This window comes from Neofelis nebulosa, chromosome 2, assembly GCF_028018385.1.
Source record: "Neofelis nebulosa isolate mNeoNeb1 chromosome 2, mNeoNeb1.pri, whole genome shotgun sequence".
In the NCBI taxonomy this organism is placed as follows: domain Eukaryota; kingdom Metazoa; phylum Chordata; class Mammalia; order Carnivora; family Felidae; genus Neofelis; species Neofelis nebulosa.
Genome location: NC_080783.1, coordinates 94,839,364 through 94,858,577, shown reverse-complemented (window position 1 = coordinate 94,858,577; position 19,214 = coordinate 94,839,364). Strand labels below are relative to the sequence as shown.

At 38.4% G+C, this 19,214-nt stretch overlaps 1 protein-coding gene across 2 annotated transcripts in view; it reads left to right on the top strand.

Annotated features, from left to right (window-relative positions):
* Positions 1-1,630: 1,630 nt before the first annotated feature.
* UBXN4 (UBX domain protein 4) overlaps positions 1,631-19,214 on the top strand; it is a 41,675-nt gene continuing 24,091 nt past the window's right edge. The window contains exons 1-5 of one of the 2 annotated variants that reach the window (XM_058715434.1): positions 1,631-1,863; positions 10,607-10,709; positions 14,217-14,245; positions 14,747-14,865; positions 15,466-15,640. In XM_058715434.1, coding sequence (XP_058571417.1) covers positions 1,782-1,863; positions 10,607-10,709; positions 14,217-14,245; positions 14,747-14,865; positions 15,466-15,640 — 508 coding nt within the window. In that variant the 5' untranslated portion in view covers positions 1,631-1,781. The remainder of the gene's footprint in view (positions 1,864-10,606; positions 10,710-14,216; positions 14,246-14,746; positions 14,866-15,465; positions 15,641-19,214) is intronic. The other variant, XM_058715435.1, reaches the window with a different exon arrangement.

Here is a 19,214-nt window from a genome sequence, read left to right as displayed (position 1 = left end):
TCACTCTACTGAAATAATTTACATTGACTGAATTTTTAAAATGTATTTATTTTAGAGAGAGAGAGAACTTGTGCACATGCACACGTGGGGAAAGGGTAGAGAGAGAGGGGAACAGAGGATTCGAAGTGGGCTCCTCAGACAGCAGTGAGCCCGATGCAGGGCTTGAACCCACCAACTGTGAGATCATGACCCAAGCCGAAGTTGGCCGTTCGACTAACTGAGCCACCCAGGCACCCCTAGGTTGATTGAATTTTAAGAAACCCACTTAAAGTTGATGTTGAAGATCAACTCTAATTCTTCTTGAGAAATGGTGTCCTATATAAGCAGCAATGGTCTGTAATCAGCATTATGTTTCAGTTTATTATAACACTATATGAGAGGCCTGATTGGAAAAAAGTAAATACAAATTGGAGTTCAATGTTAACTATTTTCAGATAAAATATTTATAGGAAAGAGGTATTTTCAGATGTACCACCTTAATCCTGCAAAGACTGTCAGTTGCTGAGTGGGGAAACTCTATCGATGTAGAATGTGTACTATAAGAACATATGCAACTTAAAAAAAAAAGTATAAGCCTTTAGCTAACAGTTATCAGAGACTGTGCAACTCCAGAAAGTATTAAATATGGATCGTTTTTCTTTATTTTTTTAAAAAAAAGATTTTTAAGTAATCTCTACACACAAGGTGGGGCTCAAGCTCACCACCCCAACATCAAGAATCACATGCTCCACGGACTGAGCCAGGCAGGTGCTCTGGATCAGTTTTCATTTTAATGGCAAACAACCACAAGACGCCATATCTTGATTATAGAACATTCTCACATAAAATTGTAAACAAAAGCATTATCTATCCTCTTTTGTATTACCATGGAAAGTAGCTGGAAAATGAATCATATATTCTGTGCTTTTAAGTTACTTTAGAAAGCAGCTGTGGCAATAGCATAGCCAGTGTTCTGAGGTTTTGGAACGCTCTCTGGCCAACGACTAAGAAATTGCTGGACGCCTGCATTCTACCAGCACCTCCCCTCAGGTACAACGGCTGTATGGCCGTTGGGGTTTTTACCCTGTCTCTTCAGGGTTGGGCTGATAAGTTCAGCAGAAGTCAAAGCCTTGCTGTAAATCCCTACAAAGTCCACGTAGGTCCATACAGAAAAACACCTTCCCGTATCACACAATGACCACTAATTATAAAAATTACACCGTCCACAATTAGGGTTCCACTCGGGGCGGGGACGACTTCCTCCATACTTAAGGTCTCAATGAGGTGGCGATTAGCATCTTCACGACAGTGAGCACCACTTCTTCTCCTCCCCTTTCCCAGATTGGAAAAGGGTCTCACTGCTGTCCCCTTTAGCCGTGCCCCGGAAACCACCGTTACATTTTCCAATTATGAAGAAAAACAAGCCTATGAAGACTACAATTCCCGTCATGCCTCTTGTAGGCGCCGTCAACGCGCCGTAGCCGTTAGTCATCTTTCCCACTTCCGGAATTGCAGGGTCTGAGGCCTAGCGGTCGCGCGCACGCACCTTTTTGCCAACAAGACAAGGCACTCGGGCCCTGTGCCGACGGCGACGTGTGGCGTCACGTGGCGCAGGGTGCGCCTGGTCCGCGCGCTTGCGCGCGTCCCAGGGGACCGCTGACGGGCTAGCGTGCTTGCGCGGAGGCGGGGGACAGAGCAGCTGAGGCTGCGGGGGCCGCGGGGCCAGACGAAAGAGAGGGCGGGGCCAGCTCCCTGACCGCGGCGACAACACACCGAACAAGCGCCTGGGCCCGAGGAGAGCGATGTTGTGGTTCCAGGGCGCCATTCCGGCCGCCATCGCGTCGGCCAAGAGGAGCGGAGCGGTCTTCGTGGTATTCGTGGCAGGTGAAGGGGGCGGGGGCCCGAGTTGTGGCTGGACACCCCTCCGGCCTACCTCCAATCCTAGGGTTCCCCAGCCTTTCCTCCGTGCTCTCGACAGGCCCTGGCTGCCGTGCCTGTTTTCTCAGCGCCTCCCCCTTCCGTTTGGGGCACGCCGGGCCTGGCTAGGCCTCCAGCTCCTGCTTCTCCCGGCACCCCGGCCGGAGGCACCGTCCCCGCCTCGCCCCCAAAACGCGCTGAGCCCCGCCCACAGCTCTGCGCGGGTCTCTGCAGCCCACCCTCGCTGCGCCTCTCGCCGCGCCCCCTGACGAGTTGGCGCAGATAGACCCCAGCACCTCCCTCTCTGGCACCCTGGGACCCCTCTCTGTCACCTAGGACCCACTTCGGGATGCTTCAACGCTTGTGTAGTTACTAAGTGTTCAGGTGGGAATAGAGAGGCCTTTCGACAGGCATTTGGGTTCGTAATTAATTGTGGACTGTCAGGAAGAAAGCTGTGTCATCGGTAAGCAACAAAGAGAAGCCACCTGATGTTCTCGGTTACTGGCGGTCGTACGCTCCTGAGACGCAAACTTTTGAGCTTTACATAGGTTGGATTTTTTTTTTCTTTTAATGATAATAGGGGGAGAGAGTCTAATGTGGAATATTTGGTCTGTTGCAAGTTGATTTTTTTTGTACCATTTGTTTAGAATAAGTAGATGTTCGGTGCTTGGTTCGTCTAATATCCACAGTTTCGAGAACGTGAGCTAACTCATTTATCATGTGTTACTCTGGGTTATTTTGCTCAGTATATTATTACTACCCTATTTTATTACAGAAATCTTCTAGATTTACAGTAAACCTATGCCTTTGTGGTTTTGTTGATTCTCATTACATGAACCAAGTTAGTGTTTGTGACCATTTGAACTATATTATTTTAACTATTTGTGTTTAATAACGGTATGCTCAAATTATTAACTTATGACTTGGAGAGACTAGATAATAGCTCTATAACTTGATGCAGCACAATAAAGAACAAAGGCTAAAATATGAATTTCACTTAACATTAAATTTGAAATTTATAATCGTTTTAAATTATGCCAGATTTTTAGCTTAGTGGTGTTAATTAGAAGAGTTTGAGTAGTTTATATCCTCTTATGCAGTTTTAGAGTTTATAGTCTACATACATAAGTGCTGTGATACTGTAAGGAAAAAAAGTGGATGAAAAAGGAAAGAAGAATTAAATGATACTTAGCTGTGCTTATTAAGAGTACAGTAATAGTTTTGGGGTGCCTGGGTGGCTCAGTCACTTAAGCGTCAGACTCTTGATTTTGGCCCAAGTGGTGATCTCAGGGTCGGTGGGATCCAGCCCCAAGTCAGGGTCTGTGCTGACAGCACGGGGATTCTCTCTCTGTCTCTCTCTCTCTCTCTCTCTCTCCCTCTCCCTCCCTCCCTCCCTCCCTCCCTCTCTCCCTCCCTCCCTCACTCCCTCTCCCCCTCTCTCCTTCCCTCCCTCTCTCCCCCTCCCCCACTCATGCTCTTTTTCTCTCTGTCAAAATAAACTTGTTTTAAAAAGTGTACATTAATAGTTTTATGACATTTAAGTTCTGTTTTTCACATAAAAGCTCAGTTGATTTTTGTGTAAGTAGAATAGGTTTTATTTTACCCATTTTATAGATGAGGAAATATATGTCCACAGTGGTGAAGTGACATGGGTCACATAGCAGGGTCACAAAAAATATTTCTATCTTGTCCTGACAAATTTTTTTAGCAGCTTCAAAAAAAGTCTTTTTTTTTTTTGTTTGTTTATTTATTTATTTTGAGAGAGGGAGCAGGGGAGGACCAGAGAGAGAAGGGGAAAGAGAGAATCCTAAGTGGGCTCCAACTCCCAAACCTCGGGATCATGACCTGAGCTGAAGTCGGTCCCTTAACCGACTAAGCCATCCTGGTGCCCCAAAAATCTTTTATTTCTTGAGAAAAACTGAACAACTGTACACTTCATGTATTATTGAAACTGGTGTCATAGTCAGGAAATTTAGGATTATGGTAGTCATTTTTTAAACAAACACAATTGAAGATGTCTAAATGTTTCTAGGAGGCACTTTTGGGTTAATCAGTTAATTTGAAATAAATGCTAGATTTAATAAACATATGGAAACAGTAGTGCTAATTATTACAATAGTAAAATAAAGTTAGAGATCTTTGGGGCTTTGTGTGTAAATATACATTCTTCAATTAACTTTTTACTGATGAGCATGTGTTACATACTTTTAGGATATCAACGACTCTGATGAATGTTTCTTGAATGTTTTCAGGAAGACCATTAGTCCGTCAAAGGAGTTTGTCCCTTGACCCGTTCAAAATACTGTTGGCTTTTGTAGAGTTTTAGAAAGTTAATCTCCAACACTAGGCAGAATTAGTTTCACTCCAGGAATACATAGACAGGGGTCATGAAACTCCCAACACTTACGTGTTGCCTAGAGCTTTGTTCATAACATCGAAGGATGTAACCAGAACTCATGATTTTCTTAGGTGGGAGACCTCAACAACAATAAACCAACTTAGTAGAAAATTAAAAAGATGTCTTTATGGCTGAAAGAAGTGGTCTTAAGGGTATACTTTGGTTCATGTAAACCCCTCAAGTGGGAAGCACTTTAGGCAAGTTCTTTATATTTAGTGAAATTTTCATGGATGAATTAAAGAAAATTGTGGGATTGAGACTGGAGAGATTACTACCAGTTCAGACAAGAGCAAGTATTTTCAAAGTATTATGACTATGCAAATTGAAAGTAATAAAACTGAAAAAGATTTTGATTCTCTTCTTGGGAAGGTAGAATATTCTGACAAGGATCCTGAAGCAAAGGTGTCAGTTCACAGAGTAGTGTTGCTAGTGGGCTAAAATTTTCATGATAGACACTATTTACTGCCTTTTTTGGTTAAAATAGACCACAAAAGCTTTTAGATTTTGACTAGTTGATGTTTTCTGGGTTGGAATTCCTGGCTGTACTAGGAAAACACACAATTGAAGATGTCTAAATGTTCCTAGGAGGCACTTTTGGGCTAATCAGTTAATTTGAAGTAAATGCTAGATTTAATTAACAAACATATGGAAACAGTAGTACTAATTATTACAATAGTAAAATAAAGTTAGAGATCTCTTTGTTTCTGAGATTGTATTTTTTTTTTTTAGATTTTTTTATTTTTAAGTAATCTCTACACCCAGGTGGGACTTGAATTCACAACCTCAAGATCAAGAGCCACATGCTCTACCAACTGAGCCAGCCAGGCACCCTTGTATTGTTCTTTTCAAGTGCTTTTATTTTGGATACTGCTGAATACTACCATGGATACAGCGTTTTTTGCTAAAATTTTAGGCTGATCTAACTCCATAGCATGGTTTATATACTTCTTAATAATAAGAAACTAAAGATACTGAAGTTGGCAATTAATAATCTTGCTCCGTAGAGTTAATATAGTTCTTAGTGAGTTAAGTAATTCCATTCATCCTTACATCTCTGTTGGTCAAGCAGCTGTTGCTGCCACCAGGCTGAATGATGGACAGACATTGCTAGTGGGGATGTGATATTTGGGACCCTACCTACATGGTACAACATAATGAAAAGTACCAATCTCAGAAGTAGCAAGCGAATCTATACTTGTAGCTACCCACTTGACATCCCCACTTAGATGCCTCACAGGATTCTCAAGCTTAAAAGTATATTTACTGCCTGAACCTGTTTTTCTCCCCGTCCCAGTTTTCTACATTTTAGTAAATGACACCACTTTTACATCCAGGTGGATAAACGAAGTGTGGAGTCACCTTTGACTCTCAACTCTTTAGTCTCCTGTCTGGCTTTCCCTTTTGTTCATGACATTCCCAGTCACACACATCTTTTCCTACACATAAAATCCGGCTTAGTGAACTCTGCATGGCTTAATTTTTTCATCCTTTAGGTCTTACCTTAAATGTTGCCCCAGAGAAGCCTTCCCTGACCAATCTAAAAGGGTCTTACTATTTTCTTTCCTAGATCTGTTCTTTTTTTAACAGTATTTATTACTGTTTACTTGTTTACTAAACAAGTACTTTTTTTAATTTTAATTTTTTTAAGTTTATTTGTTTTGAGAGAGAGAGACAGCATGAGTGGGGGAGGGGCAGAGAGAGAAGAAAACAGAATCTCAAGCAGGCTTCACACTGTCAGCACAGAGCCTGATGCAAGGCTCGAACTCATGAAGCTGTGAGATCATGACCCGAGCCGAAACTGAGTGGGATGCTTAACCGGCTCAGCCACCCAGGTGCGCCAACAAGTACATTTTTGTACTGTTAGATTTTTAAGCTCCAGGGCAAACAATGTTTCCTTTGTTTCACATTTAGATTATAGCCAATGCCTAGGACAATAAGAATGGAATAAAATAGTGAACGTATGAAAGAATGAATGAAAAGGATCTCTCATGCCTCACAGCCTTCTCTAAGACATGTTTGTAGTAAGAATGTTGCCATATAGTTATTTTCTAGGTTGATAATTTTGTCATTTACTTGGAATTTTACATTTCCTCACCCCATAGTGTTTGAAGATGTGCTCTGAATGATGTCACTACAAATGATAATTTTCCCAGTTTGCTTCCTCAATATCTGGAAGACTGTTACTGGCATTCTTTTTAGTCCTAGTCTGTAGATGCATTCTAGTCCCTGTTTACTTTTCCATGACCAGATTTCTCAAGCTCCTGTTCCTAGATCCCATTTCACGTAGAATATACTCAAATGTGCAGCATTAGTCAATTATTGTAGGTATGCCAAGATACTTACCGTACCAGAAATTTAGCTGTTTGTTCCACAAAACACTTATTGAGGCCCTGCTGTATCCCAAGTACTTGACATATGCCAAGTTGTATTGTAGGCATTTAAATTATGTTAGTAAATAAAAGGAAAACAATCCTTGCCCTCTTGGAACCTGCATTCTAGTTGAGGGAAACAGACAGTAAACATAATAAGTAAAACACATAGTTTATCAGAAGGTGATAAGTATTACAGGGAAAAAGAGACCAGGAAATTAGGGAGCTTTGGGAATGTTTGAAAGCTGTCATTTTATTTAATTTATTATTATTATTTTATTTATTTATTAAAAAAAATTTTTTTTAACGTTTTATTTATTTTTGAGACAGGGAGAGACAGAGCATGAACAGGGGAGGGTCAGAGAGAGGGCGACACAGAATCTGAAACAGGCTCCAGGCTCTGAGCTGTCAGCATAGAGCCCGACGCGGGACTCGAACTCACGGACCGCGAGATCATGACCTGAGCCAAAGTTGGGTGCTTAACCGACTAAGCCACCCAGGCGCCCCATTATTATTATTTTGAAGTAAACTCTAGGCCCAGTGTGGGGCTTGAATTCATGACCCTGAGATCAAGAGTTGCATGCTCTATTGACTGAGCCAACCAGGAGCCCATAAAAGCTGTCATGTTTTGTTTTGTTTTTTTAAAGTAGGCTCTATGCCCAATGTGGGTCTTGAACTCATGACCGTGAGATCAAGAGTCATGTGCTCCACCAGCTAAACCAGTCAGGCACCCCTAAAAGCTGTCATTTTATTATTTTTTACTTTATTTTATTTTATTTTTTTAATGTTTATTTTTGAGAGAGAGAGAGACAGAGCACGAGCAGGGGAGGGGCAGAGAGAGGAAGACACAGAATCTGAAGCAGACTCCAGGCTCTGAGCTGTCAGCACAGAGCCCGACATGGGGCTTGAACTTACGGACCACGAGATCATGACCTGGGCTGAAGTCGGACATTTTACTGACTGAGTCACCCAGGGGCCCCTATTATTTTTTATTTAGAAAATTTTTAAATTTATTTTGAGAGAGAGCATGAGCTGGGGAGGGGCAGAGAGCGAGAGGGAGAGAGAGAATCCCAAGCAGGCTTAACTCTCAGTGCAGAGCTGGACACAGGGCTCCATCTCACGACCAAAAGGTTATGACCTGAGCCAGTATCAAGAGTTGGACACTTAACCATATGAGCCATCCAGATACCCTAAGGCTGTCATTTTAAAGTATGAGTAGGGAAAGCTTTATTGAGAAGATAATATTTGAACAGAGACTTAAGAGGGTTGAGCATTAACCATGTAAATATCTGAGGGAAGAACATTCTAGGCAGAGGAAACAACTAGTACAAAGACCTTAGAGTGTTTTTTATATTAGCAGAATAGGAAGAAAGTGAAGACAAATGAGGTCACAGAGGTAACTGGAGGCATGAGGCCATTTGCAGGGACTTTGGCTTTTACCTGGAGGGAAATTGGGAGCCATTATAGGATTTTGAGCAGAGGATTGATATGATCTGAAATTTTTAACAAAAGTTTCTGTGTTAAGAATAGACTGAGAAGCTTTGCCACATCTACTGCAGTCAGCAGACTGTCGACATTCCAGAAAATGTCGGCATCCACTCTGAAAGGATGCACAGTTATTGTGAAAGGCCCTGGAGGAACCCTGCGAAGGGACTTCAGTCACATCAGTGTAGAACTCTGTCTCTTTGGAAAGAAAAAGAAGAGGGTCCATGTTGACAAATGGTGGGGAAATAGAAAAAATCTGGCTACTGTTTGCGCTCTCTGTAGTCATTTACAGAACATGGTCCGGGGGACGGGAGTGGGGTGCCTGGCTGGCTCAGGTGGTAGAGCAGGTGACTGTTGACCTGGGGTCGTAAGTTCAAGCCCCGTGTTGGGCATAGAAATTACTTCAAAAAGGAAAAAAAAAACATGATGAAGGAGGCTACACTGGGCTTCTGTTACCAGTTCTGTATATGCTCACTTCCCCATCAATGTTGTTTTTCAGGAGAATTGTTCTCTTTTTGAAATCTGTAATTTCTTGGGTGAAAAATAAATCTGTAGGATTTGGCTGAGTCTGGCATTGCTTGTTCAGTATCTCAGGTTCAGAAAGGTGAGGTAATTCTCAAAGGAAATGACATTGAACTTGTATCAAACTAGCTGCTTTGATTCAGCAAGTCACAACAGTTAAAAAACAAGGATATCAGAAAATTTTTGAAGGTTATCTACATTTATGAAAAAGGAACAGTTCAGGCTGATGAATAAGATCTCAGTTGTCCAGCTATAGAAACAGAAAGATGCCAGATGATTTTTCAGGCTTCTTTGTGATATTTTAAAGGTGCAGTAAAGGTTGTATTGATTTTTGGGGGGGAAAAAAAGGAATAGATTGAACAGGGAGATCAGTTTGGAGGCTGTTGTAATCATCTAGGTGATATGTATAGCTTAAATCAGGGTGGTAGCAGTGAAAGTGGAAAGAAATAGTTACATTCTAGATATATTTTGGAGATAGAGTCAACTGAAGTCAAGGATAAGTAAAATTTTGGGCCTAAAAACTGAAGGGATGGAGATACCTTAAATAGTTAACCGACATGAGGAATGCTGAGGGTGGATTAAATTGGGGAAAGGCTGCACTTGGGAAGAAAACAGCTTACAGAAGAATAGATAGAGAATTATCTCATTTTTGTAAAACAAAAACCAAAAAAAAATGTGGCCTGGGAACTTTTTAAATCTGTAAGTTGGCAGAGGTTGTTCACCTGAAAGTGCTTGCGAAAGCATTTTGCTTAATCTCGGAAAGATTTCATCTGACTTAGGTAAGTTTTCCTCTGCCCACCACTAAGTGGTTATGTCAAAATCTAGATATTACAAGTCTAAAATGGAAGCAGTCGCTTGACAGGTATAGCATAAAACATTTTGTCACTGAAGTGTGATGTACGGTATATTAAGTAAGATTAAGTGAGCAGCTCAGTGCATTTTTACTATTAAAACACTTGTAACTCACATCCAGATAAGATGTATTTCCAGCACCCCCAGAAGGCTCCTTCATACTCTTTCCCAGTCAGTAGCACCACCATCCAGGTAGCCACTGTGCTGAATTCTGTCACTATAGATTAGTTTTGGGTCAGCATAACTTTTATAATTACCATACCTAAAATAAAAGGCAAGTCCCAAACCACAAATAGAATTGCATCAGCATCTATCTACCTTGGGGAAATTCTGGAGAGTAATGCTGTGCTGTTGGGGGACATTGAGCTTGACAAAAGTCCTCCATGAAGGAAGAGTGTTGTGCTTTTATTTTCTAAAATCACATGTACGGGGGCGCCTGGGTGGCTCAGTTGTTAAAGTGTCTAACTCTTGATTTTGGCTCAGGTCATGATCCCAGGGTCATGGGATCAAGAGCCCTGTGTAGGGGTCCATGCTGAGTGTCAAGCCTGCTTAAGATTCATTCTCTCTCTCTCCCTCCCTCTCCCTCCCTCTCCTTCCCTCTCCCTCCCTCTCCCTCCCTCTCCCTCCCTTTCTCCCTTTCTCCCTTCCCTTCCCTCTACCCTTCTCCTGCCCCTCACCAATGCATACACACTCTTTGTCTCTCTCAAAAAAAAATTACATGTACAAAAGGCAAAATAGCCCCTGTACGTTTCTATTATGACTTCCAATTATTGTGATACTATGTGCATCATACTTTGAATGTCTTCTTTTAGAAAATACAGTACTTTGTAAAATCTAGATAGTGTCATTCTTTTTCATTATGTCTTATTACTTTTTTTTTTTCTTAGCAGCCTGAGCTGTTTTTCATTACTTTTATAATGTTAGCAATGCCATAGTCATGCTCTTCATTTTATGGGAAAGTTTTTGTTTTTAAATTTGATAGAAGATAGTATTTGTGCAATTATATTTTATTTGAAATTCCACATTCTGGGGGAAAAGAATCAGCTGATACTGGCCTTATAAATATCCTTGAAATGTGTTACAGGTGATGATGAGCAGTCAACACAGATGGCTGCAAGTTGGGAAGATGAGAAAGTAACAGAAGCATCTTCGGACAGTTTTGTTGCTATTAAAATCGATACCAAAAGGTTTGCTTATGTGTTAATTTTTTTAAGTATTATAACCGTTGTCTTTTGTTGTGATTTATGGTGATACTCTTAGACTATAAGAATGTTGATTTTTCTCTAAGGCGTATTGGGACCTTAAATTCTGATTGCCATTTTCCAAATACATCATGTATCTTACTGAAAAACTCTGAAGTTCTGGTTTACCAAGCAGCTATGTGACATGCACCAGGAATGCAAAAGAACTTGTAAGAACATGGAAGTAACTGTAAATTATATATTGATTATCTCTGAACGGTTGACCACTCTTTTGGGTCCTGTTTTTCGGAATAAGGCCGTTTAATTCAATAGGAATAGTACTTTTTTTTTAATATGAAATTTATTGTCAAATTGGTTTCCATACAACACCCAGTGCTCATCCCAACAGGTGCCTTCCTGAATGCCCATCACCCACTTTCCCCTCCCTCCCACTCCCCATCAACCCTCAGTTTATTCTCAGTTTTTTTTTTTTTTTTAATTTTTTTTTTCCAACGTTTTTAATTTATTTTTGGGACAGAGAGAGACAGAGCATGAACGGGGGAGGGGCAGAGAGAGAGGGAGACACAGAATCGGAAGCAGGCTCCAGGCTCCGAGCCGTCAGCCCAGAGCCTGATGCGGGGCTCGAACTCACGGACCGCGAGATCGTGACCTGGCTGAAGTCGGACGCTTAACCGACTGCGCCACCCAGGCGCCCCTATTCTCAGTTTTTAAGAGTCTCTTATGGTTTTCCTCCCTCCCTCTCTCTTTTTTTTTTTTTTTCCCTTCCCCTCCCCCATGGTCTTCTGTTAAGTTTCTCAGGATCCACATAAGAGTGAAAACATGTGGTATGTGTCTTTCTCTGTATGACTTATTTCACTTAGCATAACACTCTCCATTTCCATCCACATTGCTACAAAATGCCATGTTTCATTCTTTCTCATTGCCACATAGTATTCTATTGTATATATAAACCACAGCTTCTTTATCCATTCATCAGTTGATGGACATTTAGGCTCTTTCCATAATTTGTCTATTGTTGAAAGTGCTGCTATAAACATTGGGGTACAAGTGCCCCTATGCATCAGCACTCCTATATCCCTTGGGTAAATTCCTAGCAGTGCCATTGCTGGGTCGTAGGGTAGATCTATTTTTAATTTTTTGAGGAACCTCCACACTGTTTTCCAGAGTGGCTGCACCAGTATGCATAGGAGTAAGTACTTTTTAGGTCCTTCAGAGTACCTAATATCCACAAGTATTTTTTGTTAATCCATTCCATCTCTTCCCTTTAAAAATGTTTTGTAGAAAATTTCAGACATACAAAAGTAAGTGAGTAGTGCAGTGAAGTCCCACATACTTGTCAACTACTTTGGTGATTAACTTATAGTCAGTCTTGTTTCAGTCACCCGTTACCACTCATCCCATATAATTTTGAAGCAAATCTCAGTCATCACATCACTTCATCTATATTTTAGTGTGTCTTTAAAAAATAAGTTTTTTAACATGAATTAACATAAATTTAGCATGCAAAAAACTAAATATTTTAACATAACTAATACTTCAAAGCAAATAAGTGATAGTTTCTTAATAGCAAATATCCAGCTATTTTTCACATTTTCACTTATCTCATCTATGCCATAGTTGTATTCTTAATTTATTACAGTTTGTTTGGTTCAGGATCTATCAAGGTCCACACATTGTGATGTGTTGATCTTTTTCAAGGCTCTCCCCTGCGCGCGCCCCCCCCCCCCCCCATATGTTTTTTCTTTGTAATTTAGTTTTTGGAGAAACAGGTCATTCATTCTTTAGTTTCCTGCCATGTGGATTATTGTTGACTGCATCCCTGTTAGTCTCATGTAGTTCATTTCTCTGTCCTCTGTTGCTTGTAAATCAACAGTTGGATTCAAGTTAGATTTTTTTTTCCATCAAGACTACTTCATAAATGGTGGTATGTCTTCCATTCTTCCATTATGAAAGCATATAATGACCTCTTGTCTTACTTTATGATGTTAGCAGTAGGCATCAATGATCAGCGCCTAGAAACATTAATTTGTTAGCAACTACAAAGTGGTATTCCTTTCATTTTGATATTGATAATATCAGAATGAATGATGTTTGAAAATTACTGCCAAGATTAAAATATTTGGAAATTTACCTGTAAGTTTGTAAATTTTTTAGTAAAAATTTTCCAATATTAAAAATTTCATGAAACAAATCATAGTGGTTTGCCTCAGAGCAGGAGTTATTCAACTATATATTTATTGAGCTATATAATACTTTAAAAAAAAGAATCTTACCATTTTAATGTATATCCTGTCATTTATGTTTTCCATTATCTTCCAGTAGCACCAGAAATAGTAGGAGGAATATAGGGGTATTGGAAATGTGGAAGAAATGAGAAAATCAGAATTCTTGAGGTTATATACAGACTGATGTATCTGGTATTTTTAAAAACAAAAAAAAAATTTTTTTTAAACAAATTTCTAAAAGTAGATGCAGGGATACCTGTGTATAGTGATGGTTGAGTTTTGTTTCATTATAGACTGCCTGATAATAGAATCTAATGTGTCTTTTAAATTATGAATAGTAAATTTTATGTATTGTACAATAATAATGAAATTAATGTTGTAGTAACATTTTAGTGTCTGTGAGTTTATGGAGATAGCCTGCATTGAAAATAGGTTGGTAGGAAATACATCAGAATTTACATTGGTTATTTCTGGGAAGGTAGGACTTGGTAATTTTTTTCTTTATACTTTTTTATTATATTTTCAGATGTTTTTGTGGTAATCATGCTTTATATTCAGAAAATGGGTGTAAATTTTTGGAAAGATTAATTTGATTCTTGGTATTATTCATTTGCATTGATCAGTATCTCTTACTTGTATCATAACGTTAAGACTCTCCTGTCCCTGTCCCTAACCACCCAGTTTCCTTCTCTGGAGTAACCAAATCAAGAAAACGCATTTTCCTCCCCTTTTTAAATTCTTGTTTATTTACTTTTTTTTTTTTTTTTTTTTTTTTTTTACAAAAGTGGTAGCATTTTGACATACTTTTTTGTACCTTTTTAATGATTGCATAATTAGTTTTTACTGGTAGATATTTAGGTTGTTTTGAATCCTTTATTTTTACAAAGTATTATGTTATCATTTGCAGAAGTAAATCATAAGCATTAATATCTTTTGTTACAAGGCAAGATGCTGTATTCAGATACACTTGCTGCTGAGAAAGCAACATGGCAGATACCAGCTTGATTTTTAGCCATCAGATCCAGCCACCAGTTTGTGTGTTGCAAGAATAAGTGGCTCTTTAATCTGAAAATTATAAAACATACCGGGAAAGGTCTGTAAGACAAGAATTGCACTTTTCTCCTTCCAGCTGATGACTATGAAAGGAACTAGTAGTTTCAGAGAAATACTTTTAATTGGTAGAGTAAATTTCTGTAAAAACAACTGGATATTTGGGGGGAAATATTTGAATGCATCTAGTGATTTTCTGTTTGATTTTGTTTTACAGTGAAGCCTGCGTACAATTTTCACAAATCTGTATCCTTTCAATGAAGAATTGGTTTGATAAATATTTTGCTTGAGGATTTACCTTTCTTTTGGTTAATTCACGAAATTTAGAAATTACTCATTTCTATTTAGGAGCTCATGCATTCTTGCTTTGAGGAACTTTATACTACCAAGTGTCCTTTGAGATAATACGTTGTAGCAAATGGGATTATAGGGAGTCTTATTGTCAATATCTGGAAAGCAATATGGAGCAGTTTGGAATGTTAGAAATAATTGTCAAGAGGCAAGATGTAAAATTTACAATAGATGGAATGTAATGGATGTTTCAGATAGGCAGTACAGATAAATCATAAATCAGTTTACTTATCACATGCATGACAAGCATAGTGATACTGTAGTTGAAATTATTTGGTAAACATGTTAGCTGATTACACGGTGAAATTCACAAAGATTTGCTTTGTTATCAGTAGCATTTCATAAAATTATCCCCTTGTTTTTTCACGAATCATTAGACTTAATTAAATTGTACAGATCCTGTAGTGTGTGTTCCATCCAGTTTCTTTATTGGAGACAGTGGAATTCCCTTGGAAGTAATAGCAGGAAGTGTTTCTGCAGATGAACTTGTTACCAGAATTCACAAAGTCCGGCAGGTGAGAAGGAAGAGAATTTATTTATATAAACATGGGAAAATGATAATGTCAGAAATTTGACATTAGAATATTTTTGGAGTTGCTCTGTATATTCAGGAACCTGCTATGCCATTAAACTTGAAAGGTAGAAAATACTGTTTTCCTGGATTGGTTTGAAAATAGCATTATGAAGTTATAGGTACCTATGCCTAATGAGTGACTTCTTACTCTCCCTTCTCTTTACACTATTACTTTGTTGCAAAAGAGAGATTGAACATTAAGGTCCCAAACTGTACTGCTTGACACATTTTAAGGAACTTAGTCAATTTGGGCAAATGGCTAATATAGCTTGAAACTTTTTTCCTTCAATTCTAATTGGAAGAAAAATCAACAGTGTTTAAAAACCTTTTTATGCTCTTCTCACATTGTAGTTGAATTCCACAGTGTGATCAGTGTGATTATGCCATGTTTAGGATTATACAATCTGGATCCATCTACTTAGAAAATTTAGTACTTTTCCCTCCTATAGAGACAGTTGACTTACTCATATTTTGGTCTAATCTGCCTTGGTAAATTTAGATTCTTATCTGTTCATTAAATTACAATGTGGTTTCTCCCTAGATGCACTCATTAAAAGGTGAAACATCAGTGGCAAATGGCAGCCCGTCAGAAAGTTCAGTCTCTACTCCATCCACATCATTGGAACCTAACAACACTTCTGAAAACTCTCAGTCCAGAAATGTAGAGCCTTGTGAGATACCACCCACTTCTGATACAAAGTCAGATTCTGCAACAGGTAATTTTTAGTGTACCCTTTTGGGTACAGTAGAAGTATTCCTTCACTTCATTTTATTTTTTTTATTTTTTTTATTTATTATTATTTTTTTAACGTTTATTTTATTTTTGAGACAGAGACAGAGCATGAACGGGGGAGGGTCAGAGAGAGGGAGACACAGAATCTGAAACAGGCTCCAGGCTCTGAGCGGTCAGCACAGAACCTGACGCAGGGCTCGAACTCACGGACCGCGAGATCATGACCTGAGCCGAAGTCGGCCGCTTAACCAACTGAGCCACCTAGGCGCCCCCCTTCACTTCATTTTAAAGGCCTGGAATTAATATCCTTAAAAATAAAAATACTGTGTTTCTTCCCTGTTACATTCATTTAACTTAAAAGATTGTCTTAAATATAGGTATTGGTCATATAGTGGCATTTTTTTTTTTTTTTTTTTTTTACTTTTTTCTGTCCCTGTGTTCTTAGCAGTTTTACAAATAACTTTCCAGCTAGAGTATTTTGAAAGGTTCAAATGAACTGATGTATTTGGAATTGTTTTTATAACCTATAAGATATGTATACATTTAAAGAATAGTATTTGCATTTTAGAATTGAATTAAAAGATCATTGTAAAATAGAGCTTGTGGAAATAAGAGATGTGACTACAGTGGGGTTGATAGAGGCAAAAGAGAAATTTTATACTATATAATGGGGATTGTGTTCAGAGTTGTTTGGTGTAATATAGCTTGTATTAGCATAGCATTAGATAAATCAAGAAGTTAACAGATTAGTATCCTAAGAGATGATCCTACTCTAGCATCCCAAATAGCCTCTATTTGATATTTAATGACAGGAAGCTCATTTCCTTGCAAGGAAGCTTATTGTCAAAGCCCTGGTTTTTAGAAAAATTCTTCTTCATATTGAGATGAAATTTGATGCCCTGTAATTTCTCATTAACTTTAGTGCGACTTATGAAGTTAAACATTAACAGGTTTTGAATATTTGAAGAAGAGCTACCAGGTTCTCTATCAGTAGCCACATTTTGAGGTTTTACATCTATAGATCACGCAAATTCTGGATGCCTACAGAACTAGGGGACACTATTGTGAATGTAGCCTGGTTAGCTCTACAGTAGGATACTTACCTTTACATTTACCTGGATATTTATCATTGCCAAATTCTTCATTCCTTTTTGAATATGTTTTCCTCTGGTATCATTTTCTTTCAGCCTGAAAAATTTCCCTTAGCATTTCCTGTTTTACAGGTCTTTTGGCAAAATACTTCTCTTCCTCTCTGAAAAATGAAAGTGTCTGCTTTATCTTCATTCTGGAAGGATATTTTTGCTAGATACAAAATTTGGAGTTTACAGTTTTGTTTTTTTTGTTGTTGTTGTTGTTTTTTTAGCACTTTAAAGATCTTCTGGTCTCCATAGTTTTCTGATGAGAAGTTTCTGTCAGCATTGTTTCCCCATATATGGAATGCATTGCTTTTCTCTCTGCCTTCAGGCTTTTCTCTTTGATTTTCATCCATTTGACTATAAAATGCCTAGATGTGTTTTTCTTTGTATTTATTCTGCTTGGGTTTTGCTAAGCTTAGATCTCTAAATGTATAACTTTCACTAAATTTGGGGAATTTGGAGCCATTATTTATTCAGATATTTTTCTCTTTTTCTCTTAACTTGCTAGAAATAATTACATGTATGTTAGACTTCTTGATACTATCCCACAGGTTTATTTTTTCTTTTTTATTCCTCTATTTAGATCGGATAATTTTGTTGATCTCTAAGTTCACTGGCTTCTTTGTCATCTCTTTCTGCTCTTGAGCACATCTAGTGAATTTTTATTCTATTCTATATTTATTTTTAAGTAATCTCTACACCCATTGTGGGGCTTAACCATAGAACCCTGATATCAAGAGTCATAAGTGAGCCAGGCAGGTGCCCTAGAAAATTTTTATTTTATATAAAATTAGGTAATATATTTATACTCTTTTCTTTAACCATTTTTTAGTAGATTTTTTTTAGAGCAGTTTTAGGTTTACAGGAAAATTAAGAGGAAGGTACAGATTTTGTGTATACCTCCTGCCCCACTGTCTACATCCCCCACCAAAGTGGTACATTTGTTAGAACTAATGAACCCACATTTGACACATCATAATCAGGCAAAGTCCATAGTTTACAATACAGTTTTCTCTTGGTGGTGTGCACTCCATGAGTCTGGGCAAGTGTATAATGACGTGTATCCATAAGTATAGCACAAAGTATTTTTCCTGCACTAAATGTCCTCTGTGTTCCGCCTTTTCATCCGCAGTGATATTTTTACTGTCTCCATGGTTTTGCTTTTTCCAGAATGTCATATAGTAGTCTTTTCAGATTGGCTTCCTTTACTTAGTAATATACATTTAATCTTCCTTCATGTCTTTTCATCACTTGATAGCTCATTTCTTTTTAGAGCTGAATAATATTCCATTGTCTAGATATACCACAGTTTATTAATCCATTCACCTACTGAAGGACATTTTGGTTTCGCAAGTTTTAGCAATTATGAATAAAGCTTCTGTAAGCATCTCTGTGTAGGTTTCTGTGTGAGCATAATTTTTTTTTACTTTTTTTGGCTATTTACAGCAAGGTTGTGGTTGCTGGGTTGTGTGGTAAGAGTTATGTTTAGTTTTGTAAGAAGCCACCAAGCCGTCTTCCAAAGTGGCTGTATCATTTTGCAGGTAAAATGGTTCTGGAGTTTCTTACTCTTCCTTACATCTCCTCCTCTTCCTTTAACTTTTTATTTTGAAACAGTGTGATTCAAAGTTACAGAAATTATACTCAATCCCTCAGTACCCTTTCCAACATTTTATTCAACTTATCTTTTAATTCATTTCATTTTCCTTTACCTCATTGAGTTACAATGGCTGCTTTCAAGTCCTTGTCTGATAATGCCAGTATCTAGTTCATCTCTGGGTTGAGATAACAGACAGGCCTTTGTTGATTGTCTTTTCCCCTGAGAATGAGTCACATTTTCCTGTTAGATTGTGTGTCTAGAAATTTTGGATTGTATCTTGTACATTGTTGTAGACACTCAGGATTCTTATATTCCTGTAAAGAATATTGATGCTTTTGTTTCAGCAGGCACTTAACTTCTCAGACTGTAAACTCTGTCTTACCTGAGGTATGAGTAGCACCTCTAATCTCAGTTCTTTGTAGCTTTTTTTTTTAACTTCATTATGGAAAATTTCAGACTTAATACAAAAGTCTCGAGAAAATAGTGTAATGAATTCCATTTTAGACCTGCTTTGTTGAGGGTTTTTATTATGAATGGATATACTTTGTCACATGCTCTTTCTGTGTCTATTGAAATGATCATATTGTTCTTGTACTTACTGATGTGGTGTATCATGTTGATTGATTTGCAATATTGAACCACCCTTACAACCCATGAATAAATCTGACCGTGATGATGGTGAATGATTTTTTTTTTTTTTAATGTAAACTTTATCCCCATGTGGGGCTTGAACTCATTACGCCAAGATCAAGAGTCACATGCTCTACTGACTGAGCCAGCCAGGTGTCCACTGGTGAATGATACGTTTTTTCTTTTTTGTTTTT